The 25,462-nt window shown below is 45.2% G+C and overlaps 1 protein-coding gene across 7 annotated transcripts in view; it reads left to right on the forward strand.

The window, feature by feature from the left end:
* VPS8 (VPS8 subunit of CORVET complex) overlaps positions 1–25,462 on the forward strand; it is a 167,635-nt gene that overhangs the window by 118,483 nt on the left and 23,690 nt on the right. For 6 of the 7 annotated variants that reach the window (XM_059730747.1, XM_059730752.1, XM_059730748.1 and 3 more), the window contains 3 exons: positions 10,152–10,232; positions 17,410–17,579; positions 20,693–20,861. In XM_059730747.1, the coding sequence (XP_059586730.1) occupies positions 10,152–10,232; positions 17,410–17,579; positions 20,693–20,861 (420 nt within the window). The remainder of the gene's footprint in view (positions 1–10,151; positions 10,233–17,409; positions 17,580–20,692; positions 20,862–25,462) is intronic. The other variant, XM_059730749.1, reaches the window with a different exon arrangement.

The following is a 25,462-nucleotide window of genomic DNA, read 5'->3' on the forward strand; positions in this document are numbered from 1 at the left end:
TAACACAGCAAGAAGTGACGCCCCCGGCCCCCATTATTAAGAGAAATGATTTGCATCAGAGATGTCTTCCTTATCACTTTTGTCAGACTGACTTACTGTACATAAAATTGCTATCTCTTCATTTACCACTTAACTGTTGATAAGTTTTCGTCAGCCATACATTTAAGGGCTTGCTGTAGAAAAGAGTGAGTGGTTTTCTGACAGATATAAAAATAACTTGCTTATGTGTCATGGATCACGTACATGCTGTGCTAAAGTCCTGAGTTCCCCATTGCTCTCTATAATTTATATGGTGTCTCAGTATGATGTACTTTCCATGCTGTTGCTTTTAAATTATGCATGTTGAAGTAAAATTTATTTATAAAATACAGCGTGACCTAAAAGTACACTTTTCATTTTACACAAACATAACCTTTGGAAGGCATCTATCACTTGACAATAGTCCCAGGATGCAGTCAGCTCTTGACTGAGGACTGATGAATTCCCAAATCCGTTTTTATGCAGACGTGAATATTGGCATCTTGCTAGCATTTGTATGTCTCAGACTCCATGTGAAGGCTTCTTCTTCAAGTCATCAGGGTCATTTTTGCCATTAGGGAGACATCTCTAGGCAACTTGCAGTGCAGCTTGTACCTCATACCTCCCCTGACTTCTGGGTGCCTACATCTTACTCCTACTTCCCCCTAAAAGGTTGGCTTCTTTTTCTTTCTCCCTGTCTAGTACCCATCACTACAGTTATCCCCAGTGATAATGACCTCCCTCTCCACAGCCTTTCCTCCTTAGATTTTTCCTTAGATGTTCCTTAAATGTGGTCTTCCTTTGAATCCAACATCTCCGGTCAAGGAGGCATCCAAAGCTGGAATTCAGGCCCTAGGGATGGTCAAAACTTGAACATCTCAGACCACTACAAACAGCACAAGAGACGGTACTATTTCACAGGCTTGGGTTTTCATCTGCTTGGTTTCCTTCCTTGCCTTGGGAACCTATAGCATCATCTTGACCCTGTGGCCCACATGACCTATGGATTTTACTGGCTACTAAGTGCTTCATTCATACTAAGGCAGACGAGGTTCCTTGGGTGAATTTGATATCTTTTATTAGACCAACCCAAATGGTTGGAGAATAGTTATTGAGCAAGCTTTCGGGTTCAAAAACCCTTCGCCAGGCTAAGGACGTTTCAGCAGTTGGTGTGTGCTCTTCCTGGATGGAATGAAAAGTAAAGAAGCCAGGGGCTGGGCTGGGCTGGGCTGGGCTGGGGAGTCAGTTGCCAGGCAGATTATAATGTATCAAAAATCCAGTGTCTGTGTTTAGTCCCTGATCTCTAGTATCCAGCAGGTTGATGAAATGGAGTTCATAGGCTCGTCTCTGGGAAGTGCTGTGTAAGTTTCCCTTGAGGATCAGGACTGAGAGATTGGAGAGAGAGTGGCCCTCCTGTGAGAAATGTGCCCCCACCGGTAATTGGGTGTTTCTGTCTTTGATGGATTTCCGGTGTGCGTTCATTCTGGTGCGCAGTTGTTGTCTGGTCTCTCCTACATATCTTCCATCAGGGCATTTGGTGCATTGGATGAGGTATGCTACATTCCTGGAGGTGCAGCTGTAAGATCCTGGGATGCTGATGGCTCTGTTGTGGGGTGTAGTAATAGTGGAGGTGGTGGAGATGTGTGGCCAGGTTTTGCATTTCTTGTCCTGGCACTGTCTGGATCCTTTTGGTGTGTTCTAGGGTTGAGGAAGTTTGCTTCTGGTGATGAGGTTGGCGAGGTTCGGTGCTTGTCTGAAGGCTAGGATGGGTGGCTCTGGGAAGATCTTTTTAAGAATAGGGTCTCTTTCTAATATGGATTGCAGTTTTTTGAGGATTTTCCGTACAGGTTCAAGGGATGGGTGATACATCATAACCAGCGGCGTGCAATTTGTGGGTGTTAACCTTGTCTGCCTATGTCCTTAGACCAACACGGCTACAACCCAAACCCCTGCTCATTCATACTAAGTGCTTCATTGTGCAGTCACAAAGCTACCATTGTCCAGTATGCACTCTGAGGTGGGTTAGCCCAATTATTTTATGGTAGTTCGCTAGTGATGGCTTCTATAGACTCAAAGCTGACCTGAGAAGACCAACTAGCTAGAAATGTGGGTGATTATATGAGAGGCTTCGTGACTTACTTTGGGGGCCCTTTCCTGATATCTTAAAACTAGGATGGCAACAGCATGGACACAGTGAAGTCTTTGTTCTAGATGTCAGAATGATCCTTTGCCAAATTTCACTTTGGCTGCAGAGCATAGCGGTGCTAGAGTTTCTTGATGAAGGGCTGCAAATTTCTTCAAATGGGGAAAACTTTTCTTTCCCCCCTCTCTCTTCTTCTGAAGTGGCCGAACAAATGTTGACAAAGTGATTGTTCAAAATCAAATTCCCCAAGCCAGATCTCTGCCCTAGACTGCTGTAATTTCTTTCCTCTCCAGCATGCCCTGCCCCCTCCCCTGCCAAATTTCAATAAATAGGCTCTTAGAATGAGAACTGCTTTGAAACCTTTATTCTAGGCCGTACTGCTGTCTTTGCCTGTACCATGAATCTTGTATCTGTGTAGATATGGTGCACACTTAAATACGTGTATATTTTGCATATACTAGAGGGTTTTGAGAAGCATATGGAAGAACATCTTGACAAAACACATTGCTGTGATGGGGAGTGGCTGGCAAGATAGTGTCAGGTGTAAATCAGTCTAGCTGGGGGAGAATATATGAGAGGTTTGGCACAGAAAGTGGAAGGGCAGAAACTAGCTGAGGGAGGTTTATGGGAAGATAATAGGGCCTTTTTCTGTTTAGCTTGCTGTTGAAACCCTTATTCAGTTCACAAGAATTCCCATCACTGCCAATACTTCATAAATATGTTTTATGGAACCTAAGAAAATACCCAGATAATTAATAGCTAGAATATGGAGCTATGGTCTGTGCAAAGTTCACACTGACAAGAATCTTTCAGTTCTAAAACACATATGTATAAATGTCAGCTTAAAATCGTCAAGAGCCACTTCACAACGAACAGTGCTACTGGATTCAGAATTATGCAAAATGCAGCGAAGTCACCCAGACTCCCACAGCCCCACTTTGAGAACAGTCAAAGGCTCAGACTCATTCTTTATTTCATAAATTCAGTGCGATTGATAGGAACAAAAGCTTTGTAACTAACAAGATGTTGCTGTGTAATGGATCATAGATTCATAGGATCATAGAAAATGAGGGTTGGAAGGGACCTCAGGAGGTCACATCTGCTCAAAGAAGGACCATCCCCAACTATATTATACCAGCCAAGGCTTTGTCTGCCCAGCGGGTCTTAACCTCCAAGGTTGGAATTTCTACAACCTCTTTGGATAACCTGTTCCAATACTTTACTCTCCTGGTGACAGAGATTGTCCTAATATCTGACCTAAAACTTCCCTTGCTTCAACATAAGCCCATGGCTCCTTGTATTGTCATCTGCCACCACTGAAAACAGTCTAGCTCTGTCCTCCTTTTGAACCCCCACTCCTCCTCCCCACCCCCCCACCCCCTTTCAGGTAGGTGCAGGCTGCTATTAAATCCCCTGCCAATCTTCTCTTCTCCAGGCTAAATAAGCCCAGTTCCTTCAGCCTCACATCACCTGGATGGGGAAGGCTGGTAGACTTTGAGATTTCTTGTAGCACATTGCAAAGGGGACACCTTTGGTTTTGGTGAATTGTCAGGGAGTTTGTTTATAAATGTATAAACTGAAGTTTTTATTATTATTATTCAGTAGAAGTTGTGTGTGCTTTACGCATAGGCTTGTTCATGTAAGCTGAAATTATTTATATATTTCATGTATATGTTAGCCTTCCCAACAAATTATTTATGACTTCTAAAATATATATTAAAAAATTAACCATTAGTGCTTGAGTTTCTGATCTTTAAAATGTTTTTTTACTGCTGGAGCCCAAGAGATAACAAACAGTAGCTTATAACATGCTGATTTTTTGAAGCTGGTTATAGCTTGGAGTGCCAGCACTTTCTGCAGTTATTCTTGTGTCCAACATGTATGCCCGAAGGACTTCTGGTCTTAAGTTATCACAACAGTCTGTAAAAACCAGCTTCCTACTTGAGATGACAAGGAGGTTGGCTAGGAAAGTAATTAACCTCTTCCATATCTAGTAACTTTGACTCATTGTGCATCTGAGCTTAATTTGGACCTTGGACTGTTAGCATAGGGCAGAGACCTTGGTTTTTATATCACTAACTGATATTGAACCTTGCAAAAGTACAGAACACGTATTGTTCACTTTTGGTTTTAATACTCTTGGAGGTAGGAAGCTGTGTTCATGCAGTCCAAATCACCACATTTTACATTTTGCATGCAAGTCTCGCTGCCATGAATTTTCTCCTCAGAGGCCTTGCCTTCTTATGAGCTATTGGATAGTTTTTTGTTCACTGGAACAAAAAACTGTTTTTCTGTTTAGAAGATAACCATTCATGTCATGTGCTCCCTGCATCTGAGGTGTTAACTATATAATTTTATATTCATGTCATAAGTGAACCTCATATCACCTGGAGGGAAGACTAGACTAATGTGGAAGACATGTACATTACCAGAAAAGGAGTATGCATTTCTTCTTGTAACTCCAGATGACTAAAGTGTTGATCATATGCAGCTGTTCATGTGTTAGCCACCACATGTGCTGACCTTGAATAAGCAGAGTTTGATGACAACTCCTCACCTCTTCTACATCTTGAGACACTTTTTGTAGTACATAGCCCAAACACTTCACTCTACCGGACAACAAAGGCAGTCTGGCAATGCAAAAACCTTGTGCTGTAAACAGGAGTGCAGAGTGATTTCACTTGAATGATATATTTTTTTGTCCATGCCAATATAACAATTGAGTGACCAAACAATATGGCATTCTGACAGATAGGCAGCCTTCATTTTCCACCAGTTTGGATGACTCCATTCATTTCTTAAGGCTTGCATTGTTTGTTTTAAGCAAGTATCTTATGAGAGATTGTCATTAGCCCTTGGGACACCTGCTAAGAGGCTTTCTCGAACTGATAAGAAGAAAAAGATTTTCTTACCCCAATTGTTGAGAGTCTATCCCCAAGGAGACTGGCATTTCACTTGGATTCGTGTTACTCTTCAGCAGTGTGTCCAGTAAGTCCTTGAAAAAGTGCTTACTGTTCCAAGCTGCTGTCAGAAGTGTCATCTCTGTTCCACAGCTGCCAGCTAATGCATCTCTTTCTATAGTCCATCACAAAAGGGAAGGCTTAGGTGGATGAATATATCGCCAGCTGAGAGGAAAGAACCTGGCCCACTGTTTAAATGCTGTACAGATGGGTGAGCCTGTTTATCCTCATTCTGCATTAGCTGATGGCAGATTGGGGCCTCGAGCCCAGGGAAAGGTAAATTCTAAAGAATAAGCTCACTAGAGTGCAGCAGAGGCACGAACCAAGCTGTCCCAGTAGGAGATCTAATAGTCTGATGTAGTGATCATATTTGGGCCTAGAGAAAAATAAGTACTAGCTGAATAGAGCACTTCTGGGAAGCTTGGTAGCTGATCCTACTAGTAGAAGACTGCTATGAAACACCAGCGGCCAATATCAAGGGACTCTAGCAGGAAAATCTCTTTAGCCTACCCCTGTCAGGAAGCAACTTCTAAGCCATGGTAAACCACAAAGAAGAGAGAGAATTTATACAGGCAAGAGCATGCATGCAGGAGATCCTAGATTTCACTTTTGGGGCCCAGCTGGAACTGGCTTTGTGCAAGTGTGTGGCAGGGGGAATCAATCCGCATTCATGGCCTCCGTGAAAAGTTCAGCAGTAACAAGGGAACACTTCTTAAATTCTTGGAGTGGAGGGACTTGCCACTGGAGCTTGGGCCCTGGCTTTCCTCTCCCCATATTTCCAGCCCTTTACTGGCTTTGGGGGATAAACTTCTTGACATCCCTGTGTTCTGGATTCTGAATCGGTACTTGGGAGAGAAAGAGGAGAGCCTCTTAGCAGAGTTTTTGAACCCAGATGAAACTGGCTGCTTGCCTTCCCTTGTCTCCAGGATCCTCTGCAGGGCGAGGGGGAGAGAGTCACAAAGCTGGGGCAGCAGGTTCCTTTAAGGCATAATCCTTGAGGAGCAGCTAGTCTGACCAGGCAAGTAGGAGCTCATTCCAGAGCATGAGTCTCTGACATTGCTGTGCACAAGAAATCCCCACTCCTGCTCCACTTCTCTTCCAATGGCTAGAAACCGTGTACTCCTTGGATAATACCTTTGGGTAAATCTCCCTTGGCTTCCTTCATTATATAGTAGTTCCTGGAATTCTTAAGCTGGCTGAGTACCTTGAGCAAAAAGCCTAAGGTCTTGGTCCCAGAGCAGATTACCCTCCTCTTTACGGCAAAGCACTAGTCTTCTGAGTCCACTTGGGATCCCCATCACATTTGTCCAGCTTCTGTTAGAAGCTGATCTTCTAAACTATCAGTGTTATTTCTAATGCAGGTAAAGAGACTGCCATGTAACAAAAGGACAGACTGCAGTCTTCCTTTCCCAATCCTGAGCTAGGAGCCTGGAAGTAGGGGGGGAAAGAGAGAAAACTCAACAAGAAATCAACATCCAAAGGGAAAAGAAAGTTGACAACTTCCTTGTACTCTCTGAGTTTCTGAATTTCTGTGGGATGCAGTCTGATGGATGAATGCAGGCAGTTTCCCCTTTTGTACTCTCCACCAGAGCAACCCTTCTGGCTGTGGTTGGGAATTTATCCATAAAAAAAAAAAAAGAGAAGCAGCTAGCACTTCCAAAAGAATCGTTCCCCCCCCCCATATAAACCTAGGTGAGGGATGGAAGTGTAATCCGCTTGGTTCAGGCATGGGAAAATGTGTGTTGGGCAAAGCTGGAGCAGTCCCCAGTGAGCAAACAAAGCTCTGAAAGATGCTGCAAAAGGCAAAGCAGCTGGTTTTGATAATTTTGATAGCAAGATGCAACAATGATTACAAGTCCTCAGGGGCAGAGCAAGCCCTAGAATATAGTGTCATCTTCAGCTCAGCTGACACTTAGTGGCTTTTTGTCTCTCTGACTCAAAGTTGTGCACTGCCTTCAGATTTCTGTAAGGAGGGAGGAGGACTTGTCCTATCCAGAAGTGAGGGATTGGCAAACGCTTTGGTACAGGAGAAAGTTACACAGATCAGCAAACAACGTGGTCTGTTTGCTTGTTTATGGCTGGTTTTGTCCAAGGGGCTAAGTCGTGAGCACCTTGAGATTTTAGCAAAAGAACGAAAAGTCCCAGGCTACAACTTGTCATGAAGGCAAAGGGAGAGAGCATCACTGAAGCAAGGTGGGGGTGGGAAGTGAAAGCAAGTCTAACTTGCAGCTACTTGTTGTCTTTCATAGAAATATTGAGAAGGAAAGCTGGAAGGGACTTCCAGAGGTCATCTAGTCCAGCCTCCTGCCTGAAGCAGAATCGGCCATCCTATACAAATCCACTTTCTAACCTCTGAGCAAAACTACAGTCAACACTGCCACAGCCACAAGACAATGACACCCAAACTTGCCACAGATAGAGCAGGGTGACCATGGCAGCCAACAGCCTGCTTCTGTAAAAGGTTGTTAATATACCCACAAGAGATCACAGGGAGAAGATCATGCCCCACTACTACAGAAGGAGGCAACCCCCTCTACCCTCTGTCTGTACCAATCCGACCATGGGGTAAAATTCCTTCCTTACCCCAGATGTGGCAATCGGTATGACCCTAAGTGGAGGGGCAAGGCCCCCTCTAGCCAGGACCTCCAGATTTAAGTCCCAGCAGGAGCACTGCCGCAACCCAGTCAAAATCCCTAACCTTGCCTGCAGCCAACAACTAATGCCTTTGAAGAAGGCTTTTAAAAAAAAAAAAAAGAAAGAACCTGCCCCCCCCCCCCCCCCCCCCCCCCCCCCCACACACACACAACAGCCCCCTTAAAAAATTGAGTAACTCAGAGCACAGCCTGTCCTAAGTGTCTGGAAAATGCCAAGTTCATTTGGATGCTGTCTTTTAATAATGAACTAAATGCCAGAATTATTAGCATTCAGCAGGTTGCAGTGTCTCCCCCGTTGTCTATATATGAGCCTAGTGTATTCGTTACTCTGTTCTGTCATGCTTATTTTCTCATGTAGTTTGTAGAGGCAATAATTCTGTTTATATAAGTCAGTAAGCTCCTGTGACCGTATTTGTGATCCATCACCATCCACATTGTCTGTTGGCTGTCAGATTCATTTATGGTGGTTTGTGCTTGGCGTACCTAGGGGTAGCTGCATTATGTTTGATGCACCAAATCCAACCAGTCAAAATAGCAAACCTACTGTTATAAATAGTTTTTCAGCTTTAATCTTGCATCTGATTTTTGCTGCATGGCTACCATATTTACCCACTTTCAAGATGAGGTTATTTCCCTTATTTTACATTTAGGGTGTGAAATAGCCCCTCATCTTGGAATCAAGTACAGAGTAGCAGGGGAGAGGCAGCTGCTGCTGCTGTCTGTCCCCCATCTACTCCCTTGCTCCATGCCTGGCACATGGAGCAAGTAACAGCTGACACAGCAGCAGCAGCTTTGACCAAGCTATGGAGCTCAGGGTGCAGCTGCCACTGCTACCAGGCTGGGCTAAGGCTAGAGCAAGCATGTGCTGGAGGGTAAGTGGCGGTGGGGGGTGGAGAGGCTGCAGGAGTGGAGGAAACGTGGGGCAGATGGGGGGCAGACACTGGGGTGCTAAGAGGTGGGGGGACAGGCAGCATGGGGGTAGGTGTCAGGAACAAGGGGTCAAACTGTTTGACTCACCCCTACCACTCCTTTCCTCACTGCAGCAATAAGGGGGATGAATTTAGGATGACCCTCCCATAATTAGATGGAAAGTTGGAACAAATTTATAACTTTTCCTTGCATAGAATGTAAGGGGGGTGGGGTGTCTTAAATTCAGAGTCGTCTTGGATTTGGGTAAATACTGTAATTTGCTACTGAGTGCTTTTCTACAGAAGTTTCTATTGTACCTGACTAGATTTTTAGACTACCCAGATAACCGTTTTAGGTATTTGACTGCTTCTAATTTTAGCCTAAGTGAAATGTTTGATTTCTCACAACTTTGTACATCTCATTATATGCATCTGAAGTCATCAGTTGATTTCAGTGTTTCTTCATTTTTGTCCTTTTACGAGTAATATTGTGGTTGTTCTCTTATTTCTTTTATACAATGTATTTATCTTGTGTGCTCTTGTTTCATCACTGCGTAAAATAAGTTCTTTTTTATCTTGAAAACCAGGCGGACTGTAGCAGAAGAAATGGGTTTGATTGAATGGTGAGCCTCTATTGAACTGCAATGACATGACTTTAAAAAACCAGCAACCTGAAACAGAAAGATTATTCTGTCTATGCTTGACATTTTGGCATAGGAAACATGTCCCTTTTAGAAAGATCTGCAGTGTAGAGATGACATCTGTCTTGTATATCTTGGAAATAGTGTTTCCTCCTTCTTCCTTGGCACTCAGCTGTGCTTTTTCATTCTTTTAGAAGGCAAAAGGTGGCAGTACTCCTAACCTGCCAGCAGGCATAGGGAACAGTGTTCCCTTCTCTTGAGGTATAGAGGACATCTGGCATTTCTATGTAGTTTCTCTCCACTCTTGTGGGAATGTTTTGTCTTAATGAAGTTGTAAAATTGCTGCTATTCATACCTCTGTGGTAGTAGACAGAAAGATCCCAGTCCTGATCTATGCTTTGTTCTGTCAAGGCTATCTTCTTCACTAGAAATTTGTATGAAAATTAACTTTCTCTTGTTTTATTTTGGAGACACTATAATACAAGGTAGCAAAATGACAACTTGAGTTCATGCTCTTTGGAAAATCTTTAAACTGTAGCTTCAGGCTTCATGGTCCTGCAAAATGTAACCTAAGTGGTCTTTTTTGATTCTAGTAGAGTAGTTACCATTAAGATATCAGAATCTCTTGGGGATTTTTTGCCCACCCATACAGGAGGGAACAGGTGTTTCTGATAAACTCTTGTAGTAGCTAAACACTGACCTTTTAATAGTAACTGGTAATCTGCCATGGCACACTATGGGAATAAAATGTAATGGTGTGAACTGCCATGCTTTGTATTTTTTATTTAATTGCAGATTTATTTTATTTTATTTATTTATTGATGCAGGATCCTGTTTATGGTAAAGGGAAACTTGGAGAAATTCAGGGACTTGTACTGGGGATGCTGGATACGTTTAACTATGAGCAGGTAAGTTGTATGCATCTTCTCATGCTGCCCATCGGTGACTAAGCACTTAGAGGAAAAGGTGATTTGATTAGAAACAGTCAACATGGATTTGCCAAAAGCAAGTCATGCCTGACCAACCTGACTGCCTTCTATGATGAGATGACTGGCTCTGTGGATGTGGAAAGAGCAGTGGATGTGATGTACCTTGACTTTTAACAAGCGTTTTGATATGGTTTCCGACAACATTCTTGCAAGCAAGCTAAGGAGCTATGGGTTGGATGAATGGACTATAAGGTGGATAGAAAACTGGCTCGATCGGCAGGCTCAATGTCTAGTTGGCAACCAGCATCAAGTGGAGTACCCCAGGTGTCAGTCCTGGGGCTGGTTTTGCTCAGTATCTTCTGGAAGAAGAATGGAGTGCACCCTCAGCCAGTTTGCAGATGATACCAAGCTGGGGAAGTAGATATGCTGAAGGGTAGGGTTAATATTAAGAGTGACCTCGACAAATTGGAGGACTGGGCCAAAAGATATCTCCTGAGGTTCAGTTAGGACAAGTACAAAGTCCTGCACTTAGGACAAAACAATCCCATGCACTGGTACAAGCTGGGGGCTGACTGGCTGGGCAGCAGCTCTGCAGAAAAGAACCTGGGGTTACAGTGGACAGTCAGCTAAATATGAGCCAGCAGCGTGACCTTATTGCCAAGAAGGCTGATGGCATACTGGGCTGCGTTGGTAGATGTGTTGCCAGCAGATCAAGGGAAGTGATTATTCCTCTGTATTCAGCACTGGTGAGGCTACATCTGGAGGGCTGTATCCAGTTTGAGGCCCCGCACTGCAAAAAGGATGTGGACAAATTGAAGCGCGTCCAGCAGAGGGAAGTGAAAATGATTTGCGCGCTGGGGCACATGACTTCTGATGAGAGGCTGAGGGAACTTATTTAGTCTAGAGAAGAGAAGACTGAGGGGCATGGGTGACTGGTGTCCCCTGATACTGGGGAGGCACCAGCAGCTGATCGCTGCCTGGGGAGGTACCCAGCAGCTGGTGGCAAACCCAGCAGTGCTTCTCTTGGTGCCCCCACACTCTCAGAGGGTGGGTGGGCATGTACCAGCCTGCCAATCGGCAACTGCCCTCAGATGCCACTGGCAGTGCTGGTGGTGGCCAATGTCAGGGGGTGCACGTGCCCCCACATGCACCCCCTACACATCACCACTGTTGAGGAGGGATTTAATTGCAGACTTTTACTACCTGAAGGGTGTTTCCAAAGTGGATGAAGCTGGACTATTCTCAGTGGTGGCAGATGACAGAATGAGGAGCAGTGGTCTCAAGTTGCAGCAAGGGAAGTTTAGTTGAGGTATTAGGAAGATTTCTCATGAAGAGGGTGGTGAAGCACTGAAACAGGCTACCCAGAGAGGTTGTGCACTATCCATCCATCCTTGGAGATTTTTAAGACCCCGCTAAACAAAGCCTTGCCTGGGATGATCTACTTGGGGCTGGTCCTGCTTTGAGCAGTGGGTTGGACTACATGTGATCTCCTGAGGTCCCGTCCAACCCCCATTTTTTATGATACAAAAGTTACCTGGTATTGTCTGGAAGAGGAGTGGTATGTTTCCGACACAGTAAGTTATTAAGAATGAAAGCACTGATGGTATATATTTGTTTTAGTTCCATGAGACAGGAGAAGGAAATTGAATAAATTTATTCTTAAACAGGTTGTCACTTGAACAGTTGTGATGCATATATTCTCCTACACTTTAGCACATGTGGAGGTGGATGTAGTTTAGGTTGTCTACTGAAATTTACTTAAAACGGGGTATACATGTTTTGATTTCTCTGTGGGTTTTTTGGTGTCTGAGTTCTAGCTACAGCTGTAGCTCTTGGCCTTGACCTTTCTCTCCCCTACTCCAAACCCTGCCTGTACCCCTCATTCCCAGCCCGCTGCCCTCTGTCAGCCCATTGTCCTTCCCTCCACCCCATACCATTTCTGGTAGATGTAGTCACTCACCTTCCATCAGGGATAACCTTCATACACGTGGGATCAACCCTGCCTCACCCCATAGGGACTCCCAGACAGGGTCTGAAATAATTAGCCTTCCTGCATAACTTATAAAGGGAGAGAGACAGCAAAGAGTTAAGATCAGCTCTAGTTCTCACTATACAGCACAGCCACCCCTTCCCCATCTCATCCTCTACTGCCTCCTAATACTGATTATACAGTACAGCTGTCCCCTTCATCCCAAGGACCTGTGTTCTGGGGGAAATTGAGGATGCCTGACTACTTTAACGCCATGTGATCTTTCCATAGATCAGCAAGACTCCCAGGGCCTGAACCATGGATATGTCATTTGGGACAGGTGTTTGGTATTTGTCACGGAGCCATTCAGCCGTTTCCTTGTATTATAGTCAAGAGACATATAGGCTAACTTTTGTCTGATTTCTTTTCATACGTTTTTAGCAGGCAGTGTTTGAAACTGGACTCTGACTGAAATGTGTCCCTGGGAGTCTGATTCTTCTTTGTCAAATGATGCATATTATCTCTCTACTCCATACCTGTCTTCCTCAGCCCATCTTCCAGATATCACTTTGTGGATATTCCAGCTGTTATCTGGACCTTAGCAGACATCAGACTGAGCCCTTGACCTTCCTTTCTCCCCCTTTCTCTGTCACCACTCTCCAACCTTACGTTCAGTCCACTATGTTCATCTTTATCTGATGTGGAAAAAAATAATGGAAACAACTTTGTTTATAGGTGGGGGGGGGTTAGTGTTTGCTGCCATGTAAGCAATTGGTCATGTTGCTATTGTACGTTCCCACGTGTGTCAGGTCAGCTTATCTTCATCCACTTCCAAGAAGATGACAAGAATAGATAATAAGTGCAAAGTTTGGAGTCTTTTGTGCCCTTCCCATATTGCCATACTGCCAAGATTGCAGGTTCCAGGTGCCAGACCAAAGAGCTCTTTGCAGCAGCACTGCTTTAAACTCAAGAATTTAAGTTCGTTGGCAGTCCCCTTGTGCCCCACTGGCAGTATATACCTGGATGTGAACTCCAGGGTTAGCTACTGGGATTGTGCATCCTGGATGCAGATGAGGTTCACTTACCCCAAAAGGTGGGCAGCTGCTTCATCCCACTGCCTCCCCACTGGAGGTCACTGCCAGTGAGGAAGGGGACTGAATGGATGGACCTAATCTGACATGGTTGCACGTGGCTGTTGTTCCCCAAGGTGAGTAACCAGTCAGCTCCCTGTGGAGAGTGGAGCAGTGCCCACAGTAAATCTGGGCAAGGAAGGATGTGTGGCCAGACTCTAGCCCTCTACATTTCTGAACAGCTGGTTGCTTAGACCCACACTTTATCCTCCAGACCTGTTAACAGATGGCAGCCCAGGCCCTTACGGTGCTCCACCCTCCTCCTTGGAGAAACTAGTGTTCCTCAGGGAGAAGCTGATTACAGTGCACAGGCCTTTCCTGACTGCATTGGGATCACCTCTAGAAGAACCCAGTTCCTCTCCTGCTACGTTCACCTGGCTCTGTAGGAGAAGGAGGGTGGAGCTGCTCCTGCCCTGCTCCAGTGGGGAACAGTGGTGACAGTCTGGGTTCCTCCTCTGTCTGGTCCACGGGATGTTTCTTGCCAGCCAGAGGATCAAGTGTGCGGAAGGAGAACCCACCTGCCACTGCCACTTCTGTCCCTTGCTGAGCTCAGCTGCAGCATCCCTGGAGCCCCTTCCCCCTGTGAAAGGGATTGGGAGGGTTGTGGGGGGCTGCAGTTGAGCTCAGCAGGGGACAGCAACAGTGGGTGAGTTCCCTGTTCCCCGCTCACTCCCTGGCTGGCAGGAAGCACCCAGGGGCACCCATCAGAGAGGAGGAACCTGCCTGCTTCTGCTACTGTTCCTGTATGGAATATGTCTGAAAGTGGGGGGGGGAAGGGGGAGTGGTGGGGGGATGCCAATAAGCACTGTCTGGATTCACCCCTTCCTGGCTCTAAAGAAAAACCCTGGGCATGAGGGACACCTTTATGTTCATCCTGTCCTCCTCTCCGAGGGAGATGGGGCTTGAAGGGCACTTTCTTCTCAAGGAATTAGGTCCCCATTTCCCTTTTGACTCCTCTGAGTTGCTTGGGGCCTGGAGGCAGGGAGTAAATAGCAGTCAGTTACTTTTACCAGTTGCTGATAATCTGTTGGGTTAACTGCCTGATCCAGGTGTCTGGCAACGATAACTGAGAAGACTGACAGCCCACATGTAGGCTTGTCCAGGAAGGATCACTTAGAGTCAAAGAACCATAGAATGAGGGCTGGAAGGGATCTCAGGAGGGCACATCTAGTCCAACCCCCTGCTCAAAGCAGGACCAGCCCCAACTAGATCATCCCAGCCAAGGCTTTGTCTACTTGGATTTAAAAAACCTCCAAGGAAGGGGAGAGTCTACAACCTCTCTGGGTAACCTGTTCCAGGGCTCTACTAGCCTCCTGATGAGAGAGTTTTTTCTAATATCCAACCTAAACTTCCTTTCCTGCAACTTGAGACCATCGCTCCTTGTTCTGTCCTCTGCCACCACTGAGAAGAGTCCAGCTGCATCCTCTTTGGAACAACCTGTCAGGGAGTTGAAAGCTGCTATTAAATCCCATCTCAGTCTTCTCTTCATCAGACTAAATAAGCCCAGTTTCCTCAGCCTCTCCTTGTAAATCATGCCCCAAGCCTTTTAACCATTTTTGTTGCCATCTGCTGGACTGTCTCCAATTTAAAAGCAATGAGCGTGAAGGATAATTGTCTCCTCGTTTGTCAGGATCAGTTGGAAACTGTATCAACTCTTGGCGGCAGGTGGCTTCTGATCTGCTGTGATTTGGCAGCATCGAGAACACGCTGTCCCCTTTGGCTCTGTCCCTTTAAAAGCCCAGCAACACAGTCTGTACAGCTTTGTGAAGTGCCCTATACTTCTGCCAGCTCTTAAATAATCCTGAGGAGAGGAGATGAGGACCATTGTGTTGCACTGACGTGCACTTGCATGAGGCACTTTCCTTTTGGAAACAAGGTGTTTGTTGCTGTTGCACTGTCTTGCTGTTGAGAGTACAGGGCACCGGTGACCCTCCACTGGTCCAGCCTCCACTGGTTCTTATGCACGGGTTCCTAGTTTGGGTACTCTCATCTTTTAAGCATTTTTTTTAATCCAGTGTTTGGATTCAAGCCCACAATAAGTTATTTTGATATCATCTCCGAGGCAAATGGAGGAGGGGCCTCACTTGTGACATTGCTTATTCCAATCAGAGCATTGACTTGCACGTGTTCCCCAGTGAAATCCTCCACCTCCCTCAGATTGAGTCCTTCCGTTGGACGGTCTCATCTCTCCCTGTAAGAATTCCCTCCCCACGGGGCTTTGTGCGAGTTGTGGCAGGCCACGGAGCGGGGCTCTCTTGGTCTTCTCCTGGCTCTGTTCTGCTTTGAAGTCTTCAATCTTCTCTGTTATGTCATGAATCCCAGGGCTCAGATGTCTCTTCTTGTGGTTCATTCTGTGACAAAAAGGACCCTGGGCTCTTCCTCCTGACTCACCGCTAGGCAGAAAGACCGTTACCATCCAGGACTTTGCCTTTTTGTCATCACTGGAAGAGGACTCCACTGTAGCATCTGACTGCCACTTTGCATCTCTGCCAGACAGGAAACCTCTCTGCAATATCATGGGAGCAAGGCTAGGGCTAACAGAGCCCAAGCCTGCCATTCAGATTGTCTAGAGGGCGTCTTGCCTCACTTGTGCTAGACTTCCTCCACAGCTATAGCTGAGGCCATCTCTCGGATGGAAAGCCGTGAGCAGACCACCCATCTCCCTCCAAGGGACAAAGGTGACTTGTGGGGGAAAGGCTGTCTCCAGAGCAGAACCACAATAAAAAAGAAGAGAAGCTTCCAGATTCAGAGATGCGTGTAGTGCCAAGTTTCGAATTTGTGCACCAGCTCCCAATTTACCATGACTCTTCAGCTCCTTTTGAAGTAGGGCTAACTTTAAAATCAATATCAATAATAAACTACTGACTAAATGTTAAAAATAATTTCTATTTTCAGCTTTTCCTTGTAGGTTGCCACCATGGTGTGCCAACTGTTACCCATATGTTAGCGATGGAAATAGTTGTCATCCCTGTAGTGCCAAGGCCTTGGATTGAGCTGAGTTTTTCTCTTTTAGGACACTTCAGTGCACTGTGTTTGCTCACCCACTACATTTTGATTTTTCTTCTGCCTCGATATTTAGTAAGCCAGACCTGCAGTGCCAGTCTCCTGGACCTTGTGGCATTGATGCTTATGCGATGTTCCTTATACAGAGATCTAACCAGTCTTTAACTATCCCCCACCTTGAGAGAAGTATAATAGTTTGTGCAACCAATTCACAAGGCAATGTTCCAGCAACCTTAGAATCGCATAAGTGGTGCTCAGTTTTCAAAGTCCTTTGCGGGTACTGGGCATGGCAGAGCTCCCAGGTCTGTAATGAGTGCTTTGAACTTGTCAGGGATGAATGCTGGTGATTTCTCCTCCTGATGGTGCTGCAGGAGCTCTAAAAAAACAAACAAACCCCAAGCAGAATGTTTGTAGGTGGTGTGTGGGGCTTGAACAATGTTCATTCCTATTTAATAGGCCTCTCCATGTGTGCTCTGAGATCATAAACAGAACTGAGTATACAGCAGCCTGGGAAACATATTCCTCACAGTGAAATGCCCCTGGTTCTTAACTTTGTAATGGCATACAACTCAGCCAGGCAGAATTGTCCGTATCCCGGGAGACTGCAGTTCTTAGTATTTTCATACTTGAAGAGTGGAGTGTATTTGGGCTTACAGCTCCTACTTCATCTATATCTTCCATGTGATTTCAATAAAATGGTGGATGTGAGGAATAGTCTTGCGCAGACAGCTTATTAGAAAGGCTGAGAACAAGAAGGGAAGTCTGAAGTATTGCAGCTGTTTTTCAGCAATTCTGTTAAAGAGTATTAAAATGAGCACTGTAATTACTTCTCTAAAGGGGGAAAGCTGTTGTTTCTGTTAACCTATCCTGAGGAGGGGAAAAGGGATGCTGTGTATTAGCAGGGTGGTACTTAGGGAATGCATAAGGAAAAGCTGTGCCTTTGCTCTTTATTTTGTAAGGTGCTCAAAATGATGAACTGTCCTGTGACAAATGTCTGCAGCATGGTGAGAGGACACACGACTTCACTATTGCGTGTATTTGTCTTCCTGCACAGACCCTTCTAGAGACTACCACTAACCTCCTAAACCATGATCTCCACTGGTCCCTTTGCAACCTGAGAGCCTCTGTCACCAGAGGGCTGACCCCGAAACAGGATTATTGTTGTATCTGTCTGCAGCAATACAAGAGAAGGCAAGAGACCTCTGATGAAATCATTGTCTTCAGGTAAGCATAGTGTGTGTGTGCGTGTGTTCAAAATAAGGCTGGGAGAAAGGGCCAATGGGAAATAAAAGATGGGAGAAACTGACTTGATTTGAAACAGGAACTCCCCTAAACTCTTATCCAGCCTCCAGGCCATCTAGACCTTGGCCAAGATCAGATCTCATCATGGTAGCGTCTGTGCCAACAAAGTGTTCACTATCTATGGGTACATTCTCCCTGCAATGAAAGGTGCGACTGTAGCTTTGCAGTAGCTCACTCCAGAGTGATAGCAGCGGAGCCCTGTGCTCCAAGTTGTCCCAAGAGCTTGTCCATTTTCTCCAGTAGCACTTTGCAGCCTGCAGAGAGCTCTGCATTGCCACGACTAGGCTGTTATCATACCTGAGCTAGCATGGGTATGCCTCCACCAGCCGCAGTCATGTACATTCAGGAGATCAGGCAGACAAAGAAAAGTGGAACAGAGACTGGGAAGTGCTGAAGCTTGCTACAGAAGAGACAAAGCTGCCCCTGCTGTGAGGAAAGTCATTTATTTTGCTTCTGTGGCAGAATTGAAGGCTTGCCTCCTTCACTGTGTCCCAGTGCCTGCAGCCATTAGGGGAGTTGCACAGTGCTCTAGGAAATGTTTTATGCCAATACAGGTGCTGTAGATAGAGTCCTATGCCAGCATGTATTTTGGCAAAGTATTTCTACCCTTCTCTGAAGCTGGAATCTGCCTGTGAAAGGCATAAATAAAGGAGAGATACAATTGTGTCTTTGTTGTTGGAGTTCATAGGATTGTAGGAAAGTAGAGCTGGAAGGGACCTCAAGGCTGGATCACCCCTGACTAACCCATTCCAGCCATGCTTTGTTGGCTTATACGGAGTTTATTAAGGTCCCATGTTGTCACCCATTCCTCTGGGCGCATGCAAAATTCCACGAACCTGTGACGCCAGTGGAAAAGGTCAGTTTAAAAGGTCAGTGAGCCCAGAACAGCAAGCTGGAGCAGGAGGCGAGTCAGCTGGGAGGCTCTCGGTGGTGGACTGGGAAGAACAGCCTTGCAGGACTGGGGAACACTCTAGGAAGAGGAGCTGCACAGTAACTGTTCCAGCTGGGTTTAGCTTTGAAGAAGCGAAGTTGAGGCATGGCCACATCAGGGCACTGGTACACTGATCTGTCCCTTGAGTCCCAAAGAGTTTAATCCCCTCAATCCCCTGGGCATAGAGCGTTGGCATACTTGGTTGGACTGCCTCCATTTTAAGCCCTTTCCAGATGTTTATCCCTGCCCCAGTCCCTAGCATCCAATCCCACCCGCAGAGAGTGCTGATACCAGGGGAAGGGGCCTCATTGTTCCTAGAAATGCCTGAAGTGGGCAAAGGACAATCTTTAACTTAATTAGACTACAAACCCCTGGCATATGCAAGGCTATTCAGCTGAGGAGCACACCTAGTTATCAGAGTGGTTCAGCCAGCAGGCTGGTTAACCCTTCTAAGACTGCCTGTGGCAGTGATAGTACAACTGCTGTGGAATATGTTGAGCAGAGGCACAAACTCATCCGTATTACTTGAGGATGTAGTTCAGGTCATGCACAGAGGAGATGGCAGCCTGTTGCCTTTTAAGAGGTAATGCCTCCTAAAAAAAATGGGGGAGGACTTCAGGGTTGGATTTGATAAAATATACCAAATGGAAGTCTTGTCTTTGAACCAACAAGTGGTGTGGAAAACCAGTACTGAGTCCAGAGTTGTTTGCTACCTACCAGAAGCCTTGGTCCTTCTCTGCAGAAAGGACTTGTAAGCGTTAGCCTGGATGCACAAAGCCAGGACATTCTGTTACCTGCCTCTTCCCATCATCCTATTCAGAAAGAGTTTTGGTAGTAGGATTTTCCCAAGTGTTCAGCAGTTACCTGCCCACTCCCACTGCCTTCAGTGGCAGCATGTGCCTTGTGCATAATGAGAACATCCAAAACATCCAGAATTGTGAACAGTTCAGCTCATAATTTCTCATTATGGAATATTTTTTTGGCTGCTTTCTCTGAAGCACTGGGTTCTCTACCACTGGCAGGTAGGATATTGGTCTAGATGGACAGTTGCTTTGCCCCGAAGTGGCAGGTCCTATTGACTCTGCCCCTGTATGAATGAGGGCACCAAAACTCACCATGAGGATTATTGCATAGTAATGATTAGGTGAGTAAATTCATTCATTTCTTCTCAGGGCTAAGTCTCAGCCAGCTAGCCCTTCATCTGTGTCTTGGTTTCCATGAGAGTCTGGTGAGGTAGTCTGAACTGCACTAGCAGGGTTGGAAGAGATGAAGACATACTGCTGGGTGTTGTCATACTAAAGGACTCTACAAAGATGAATACCCAGTGTATGGTCCCATCTGTGAATGGAGGGAACAACAGCCAAGAAATAGCAAGAGACTTTAGGACAGGGAGGTGCAATAGTCCAATACCATCCCCTAGAGTAGTGGTCCCCAACCCAGAGCTCATCTGCAAGACCCTTCAGTGTTGCTTGCTGCCACAGGAAATTATTGCTTGCCACAGATATGTTTCCCCAGTAGATGAGGAGTGTGGTCTTTGCCCAGAAAACAAAAAAGGTTAAGGACCATTGCTGTACCATCTCTCAGGACAGAAGGAACAGAGCCGTACAAGCATGACATGGTCTGCTTTGTCACAGTTGAACTCTCACATGGGGCCATTGATCTCCATCAGGCACCAGGGACCATTGTTCAGTATCTGAAGGTATTTTACCTGTAACCAAGGTTCTCCAAAGACCTTGTGACCATGATCCCACACTTCCAGTCTCTTGTCCATGAAACACTTGCTTCTGAATAGGTGTCAGTGAGAGACCAGGGCAGGGTCCTTGTGCCTTCAGTGCTATAGGTCCTACCCCTGTGTCCTGCTGTACCTCTGTCAGCAAATGCGATTCTGGCTGGGCTCTGTGTGTGTGACTTTGCCCAGGGGTGTTATGCGTGGAAGAAATATTGTTCTGTGTATTGACGTTACAGGTAAGCAGGCCTTGGGGGTAGGTTTTTCCCTCACTCGGAAATCTCCTTTTCAATCATTGCTTTACTCACTCAGGTAAATACCCATGCAGTATTACCCAGCTTGGGAAATATGCAATGGTTTCCTCCCTTGTTTTCACAGCTGTGGCCATCTCTACCACTCCCTCTGCCTGCTGAGTAAAGAATGTGGCCTGGAAACCCAAGGGCTGATGAGATGGACTTGCTACAAATGCAACTCCAGTAACAAAGCGGGGAAGCTATGTGAGAGCTTCTCAGAGTTGAAAAAAGGAAGCAGCACATCTCTGGCTCAGGTAAGCATCACAGGAGGGCTCCTCCCAGAGTGCAGACCGACTGAACTGGGTGCAGTGGTCTAGATTTGACTGATAAAGGGATGAGGAACTTCCTCTCCCATATCTGGAGCCCAGCTTCATTTCCTGAGAGTCCCTGTAAGAAAAGGAGGCTGACTGTTAGGTAGAAATGTTTCTTGCTTCATCTGCTGTATCAGGGCATGGGTGTGGCCATCAGGAGCAGTTCCCCTGAGTTTAGATTTCAGCATCTTGTGCAGATTCCCTGATGCAGACCTCAGAGAGAGACTGCCAGGGCCAAGCACCACCTGCCCAGCAGATGGAATTTTTTAGCCCTTTCCAAGCTCCCTGAGCCTGAGCACTTTGTACTGGAGGGCAGTGCCATCAGCCTCATAAAAACAGTAACTTACTGACGATGGGTTTGTTCCATCACTGATTTCAGTTGGCAAAGAGCCTCTGAAGGAAGTCGGTGTATGGTGCAGCCCAGAAATAAACTGTCTGTATGCAAACTCCTACTTTGTCCTTGGCTTGATACTGTAAATTGCAAGTAAAAATAAATAATGAATGGCTTGCCAGGATGTTCCCTTTGGATAATGCATCTCTGAGAGCAGAATTGTGCTGGTGAATGCTACAAACGAAGCCGGGGTTGTGGGCTTTTCCCCTAAATGCATCAAGGTATGTTGTTCATTTGCTTTGCTTTAGAAAATAACACCCTTCACCCCTTTACGCGCACACACCCATTAATGCATTTCAGCTTCTAAAAGCAAAATAATTCAGTGTTTGAGTACATTTTTACAGTGTTTTGTTCAAGTTTTCTTCCAGCAGATTACTTCACCTTCTACCAAATCAATTCTGATCAGAAGATAGCTAACTGCATTAGTCAACTTCCATCAGCTTCTGTAGGGGGAGGGAGGAGCAGGCAGGAAAAAGCTTCCTGCTAGGAGGTAAACTTTTTTGAGAAGTAATCTCTGAGGTGTGCATGGGAGCACAGTGATGCACAGTTGTATTAATCCTTTAATAGCAACAGAAAGGGAGGCATCCCTAGCACTGTGTGTGGAGCAATTCTGAGCCCAAACCTTTTTATATATTGTTTTTTAAAATGAAAAGTGAACAGCTCCTGCATATACTGCTTGTGATGGTGGCACAGTAGTGACCTCCAAGCTAAAGCAAACTCCCGATTTTCCAATCTAAGCACTTTCTTTTATCCTGCTATGACTTTTATAAGGGATTGACATGACAACTGCTGTGGTGAAGACAGAGAAAGGGGTTTTTTCTGTAACTCTCAAAACTTAGAATATTAGAAATAGCCTCTTGATAATTAAAGTTACTTGACACTGTGACATTTTATCACAACGTCTCATGACTTTTTGGCCCCAATTTTCTTAGTGGATGATTAGTTAAATAAATAAAGCTCAGTGTTGCCTGCTTTAGTAGCCTCTAGACACTCAGGCATGGGTTGTTTTTCAGCCAGGATCTGAGGGAGGAAGCTACTGCCACTAGTCTGTGCCCCAAATTGCTTATTCTCTTAATACACCAGACAGACCCAGCATGGCCTAGTGAGTAGAACACAAAGGCCAAGTGACTGGCGTGATGGCTGCAAGCAGCCTACAAGTGCCGTGACTTTGGAGGAGTGGAGGGTATACTTGAAGGAAGGTGAGATGGGAGAGGGCAGGAGAGAAGAAAGTAAAGGAACAGGCATGGAGTGAAACTGAGGCGAATAGACTCAGGGAAGGAAGGGAGAGGGTTAGAGCAAACAGTGACTCAACACAGGACTGTCCATTTCCCTACCGTCTGTGGCACATGCTCTTTCAAGGGTGGTTCCTCTCTTTTGCCCAGGCTGGCTCTGGCCTGCTGGAGCCCTGAGAGTCCCCTCCAGCTCGTAGTGTCCTTTTCTTAAGTTTGTGATATTTATCCTTTAAATGTGTGGGAAATGTGTAAACTGCTGCCCTTAAATCACACCTTGATAAAATTGCAAGAGGTAAAAAATAACAAAGCCAGCCATTAAACATATGTCACCAAAAAGCCTCTTTTTAACTCCAGTATCTTGAGTGGGACATGTGGCTGGAAGAGTGTCCAGGGATAAAGATGGAGGTATAGAGATGGCTGGATGCAGAGGAACTATCTTGGTTACACTCCGAGGAGGCTGTCAGGCCTCTTGTCTCTGCATGCACTAGAGTTCAGCACATGAGGAACTGCTGCAGCTTCAGGTAAATGAGTAGACGCAGCAATGCAATAACACTTATGGTGGTTTTGATAATATCGTATGTGATACCAAGTGATTCCACTTGATTAGAAAAGCCAAGCTGGTTTGTTTCTGTTTGATCGTGCCCATGGAGGAGCACTACAACTCTTTCAGCCAGCCTGTCTGGTACAGCCGTGAGGCTCAGCTGGCCTTGACTTCCTTTAATTGTAGCATTGGCTCTTCTCTTATGCTCTTTCACTTACTGACGGTCTTGAGAGAGAGTCTATTTTTTTTTTTTTTGTGGGTAGTTTTTGGCATTCTGGTCTTGAAACACTCTTTTGTCTCTAATATCTGTATTCATTTTTGCTGCCATAGTTGGGTTCCTTTCTAAGGACACTTCCCTTCATCTGGATGTCCATTCTAGAACACCCTCATGTATTTTGTACTAGGGCTGGAATGTAGTTGTAACCTTGATGGTCCAAGGAATATGTGAGATGCGCCAAGTTTTTTAGTGATGCCTTTTATTGGACTGACTGTACGATTGGGAGAGATGTTAGACAAGTTTTCAGGTATGAAGCGTCTTTTCTCACGTGCAGAATTCATGTATTTTACCATTTTGCCATCCTGTGACACCTCTGATTAGTTGAGAGTTTGCTAAAGTCTATTGGACTACAGGCCCCCTTGATCTCCTATAGCATGGTGCATTCAAAATCCTCCTGATCAGGAGACCAGTAATTGCATTAGCATAATTGTGCTTGTGTTGCTTATGACTTGCAGTCGCAGTGTCCAATGCCCAGCCCCTTCCACTCAGAAATCTCACCTCATTAAATTTGTTTAAAATCTTACAGTATTTATATATTTAAAAAAAAATCAAATTCAGGAAACAAATGAAAGGCAACAATATTTGGCTGTCAGGGTTGAGTACAACATGCATCCCCTGCATTGGACCCTTGCAGATTACCAGCATCTGTCTTGGGATTCTCTGTCAGATAAGGAGAATTTTGGAAGAAAATATGGTCATCTTCTGTCAGTGGAATATTTTTTTAAAGTAATCTCTCCCAAGGTTCAGAGATGGTGAAACTAGGGACTGTAGATTTAAATAAAATGAATCTTTCCTGAAGGTTTTACGACTGATATTGTCATCCCAAACACTTGAAAGAGTGTAATTATTTGTATGAGTCTTCAAGGGTTTTTTGTTTTTTGGCCTCATTCCCAATTACTTCAGGGACTCAGAGAGCTTCTGCTGAAGTGCCTGTGTAGAGTGAGTCTCTACAGCTCACCTGACACCAAGACACTAATAGTTTATCCCTTCCTCTACAACCTTCCCACCCCTACCCCCACCTTGGTAGAACAAGTAGTTTCCCAGTGCTTCTCATGCTGTTTCTCGGTTTTAGGTGTTATGTCCAAAAATGTCATCCAGTGGAAATTACATTGCCTAAGGAAGAAAGTAAGCTATTGGCGCTGCCGTTTCAAATCGTGCCTGGCCCAGCCACTGGAAAACTAACCCCCTCACGTTTCTGTAATGCTTTGTGTATAATCCTATGAGCAGATACCAACATATTCTATTACAACTGTCCTGAAGCCCTGAATGCTTAGTTTCATTCAGCTCGTGGTCTGATCTAACGCCTTTCTTAAATCCCTTGTGAAATCCTCTGTTTAGATGTTTGTTTTCATTAGCAGGCTGTGAATTAGGAATGGCTTGGTACTGGGAAATGCCACTGAGCATCTGGAGTGCGTTTCATAGCATCAACTCTGCTCTGCTGGAGCACAGACTGTCAGTTTAAATTTTGCAGCGCTGGTGAGATTTATATGTGAAGTGACAACCCAACAGACACTGTTCTTTGTCTCTCTGCTGTGTGTGTGCAATTTTTTTTATAGCAGTTCCCTTACAATCTGCACATGTGAAAAATGGAGAAAAGTTAGCATTAACCAAGGTAGAATGAAGAACATTAAATGATGGTATTGATAGAATTGTTAAAAAAAAAAAAAAAAAAAAATCAAAAATCTTATTGTGATGCAGATTCATTATCTTGGCTTGAGGCTTTATGCCACAAGCTACTGGGAAAAGGGGAGAGACTTTTCTTTTCTGCTAAAGTGCCCCCCAGTTTCTGCAGATTAGCTGAATGTCTCTACAGAATTACTTTTTAAAGCAGACTTCCAGAAATGCACTTGAAGAAATCATCAGTACATAGTTCAGTTCTTGTATTTTTGAGTACTTTCTAAAATGATGGAACGTTTTTTGTTTTTGTTTTTTGGTTTTTTTAAAGAAAAAATTATCTGAATATTTCCATTCCTTCCTCTAGACCAGGGGACCCCTGGCACGTGTGCCGAGCATGGCACGCAAGGCCATTTTGCTCAGCATGCCACCGCCAGCCTGGGCTCTAGGCAGCTGCTGCCAGCCACAAAGCCCGGGCTGTTCCCAGCA

The sequence above is a fragment of the Alligator mississippiensis genome, chromosome 7 (assembly GCF_030867095.1).
Source record: "Alligator mississippiensis isolate rAllMis1 chromosome 7, rAllMis1, whole genome shotgun sequence".
Taxonomy (NCBI): Eukaryota; Metazoa; Chordata; order Crocodylia; family Alligatoridae; genus Alligator; species Alligator mississippiensis.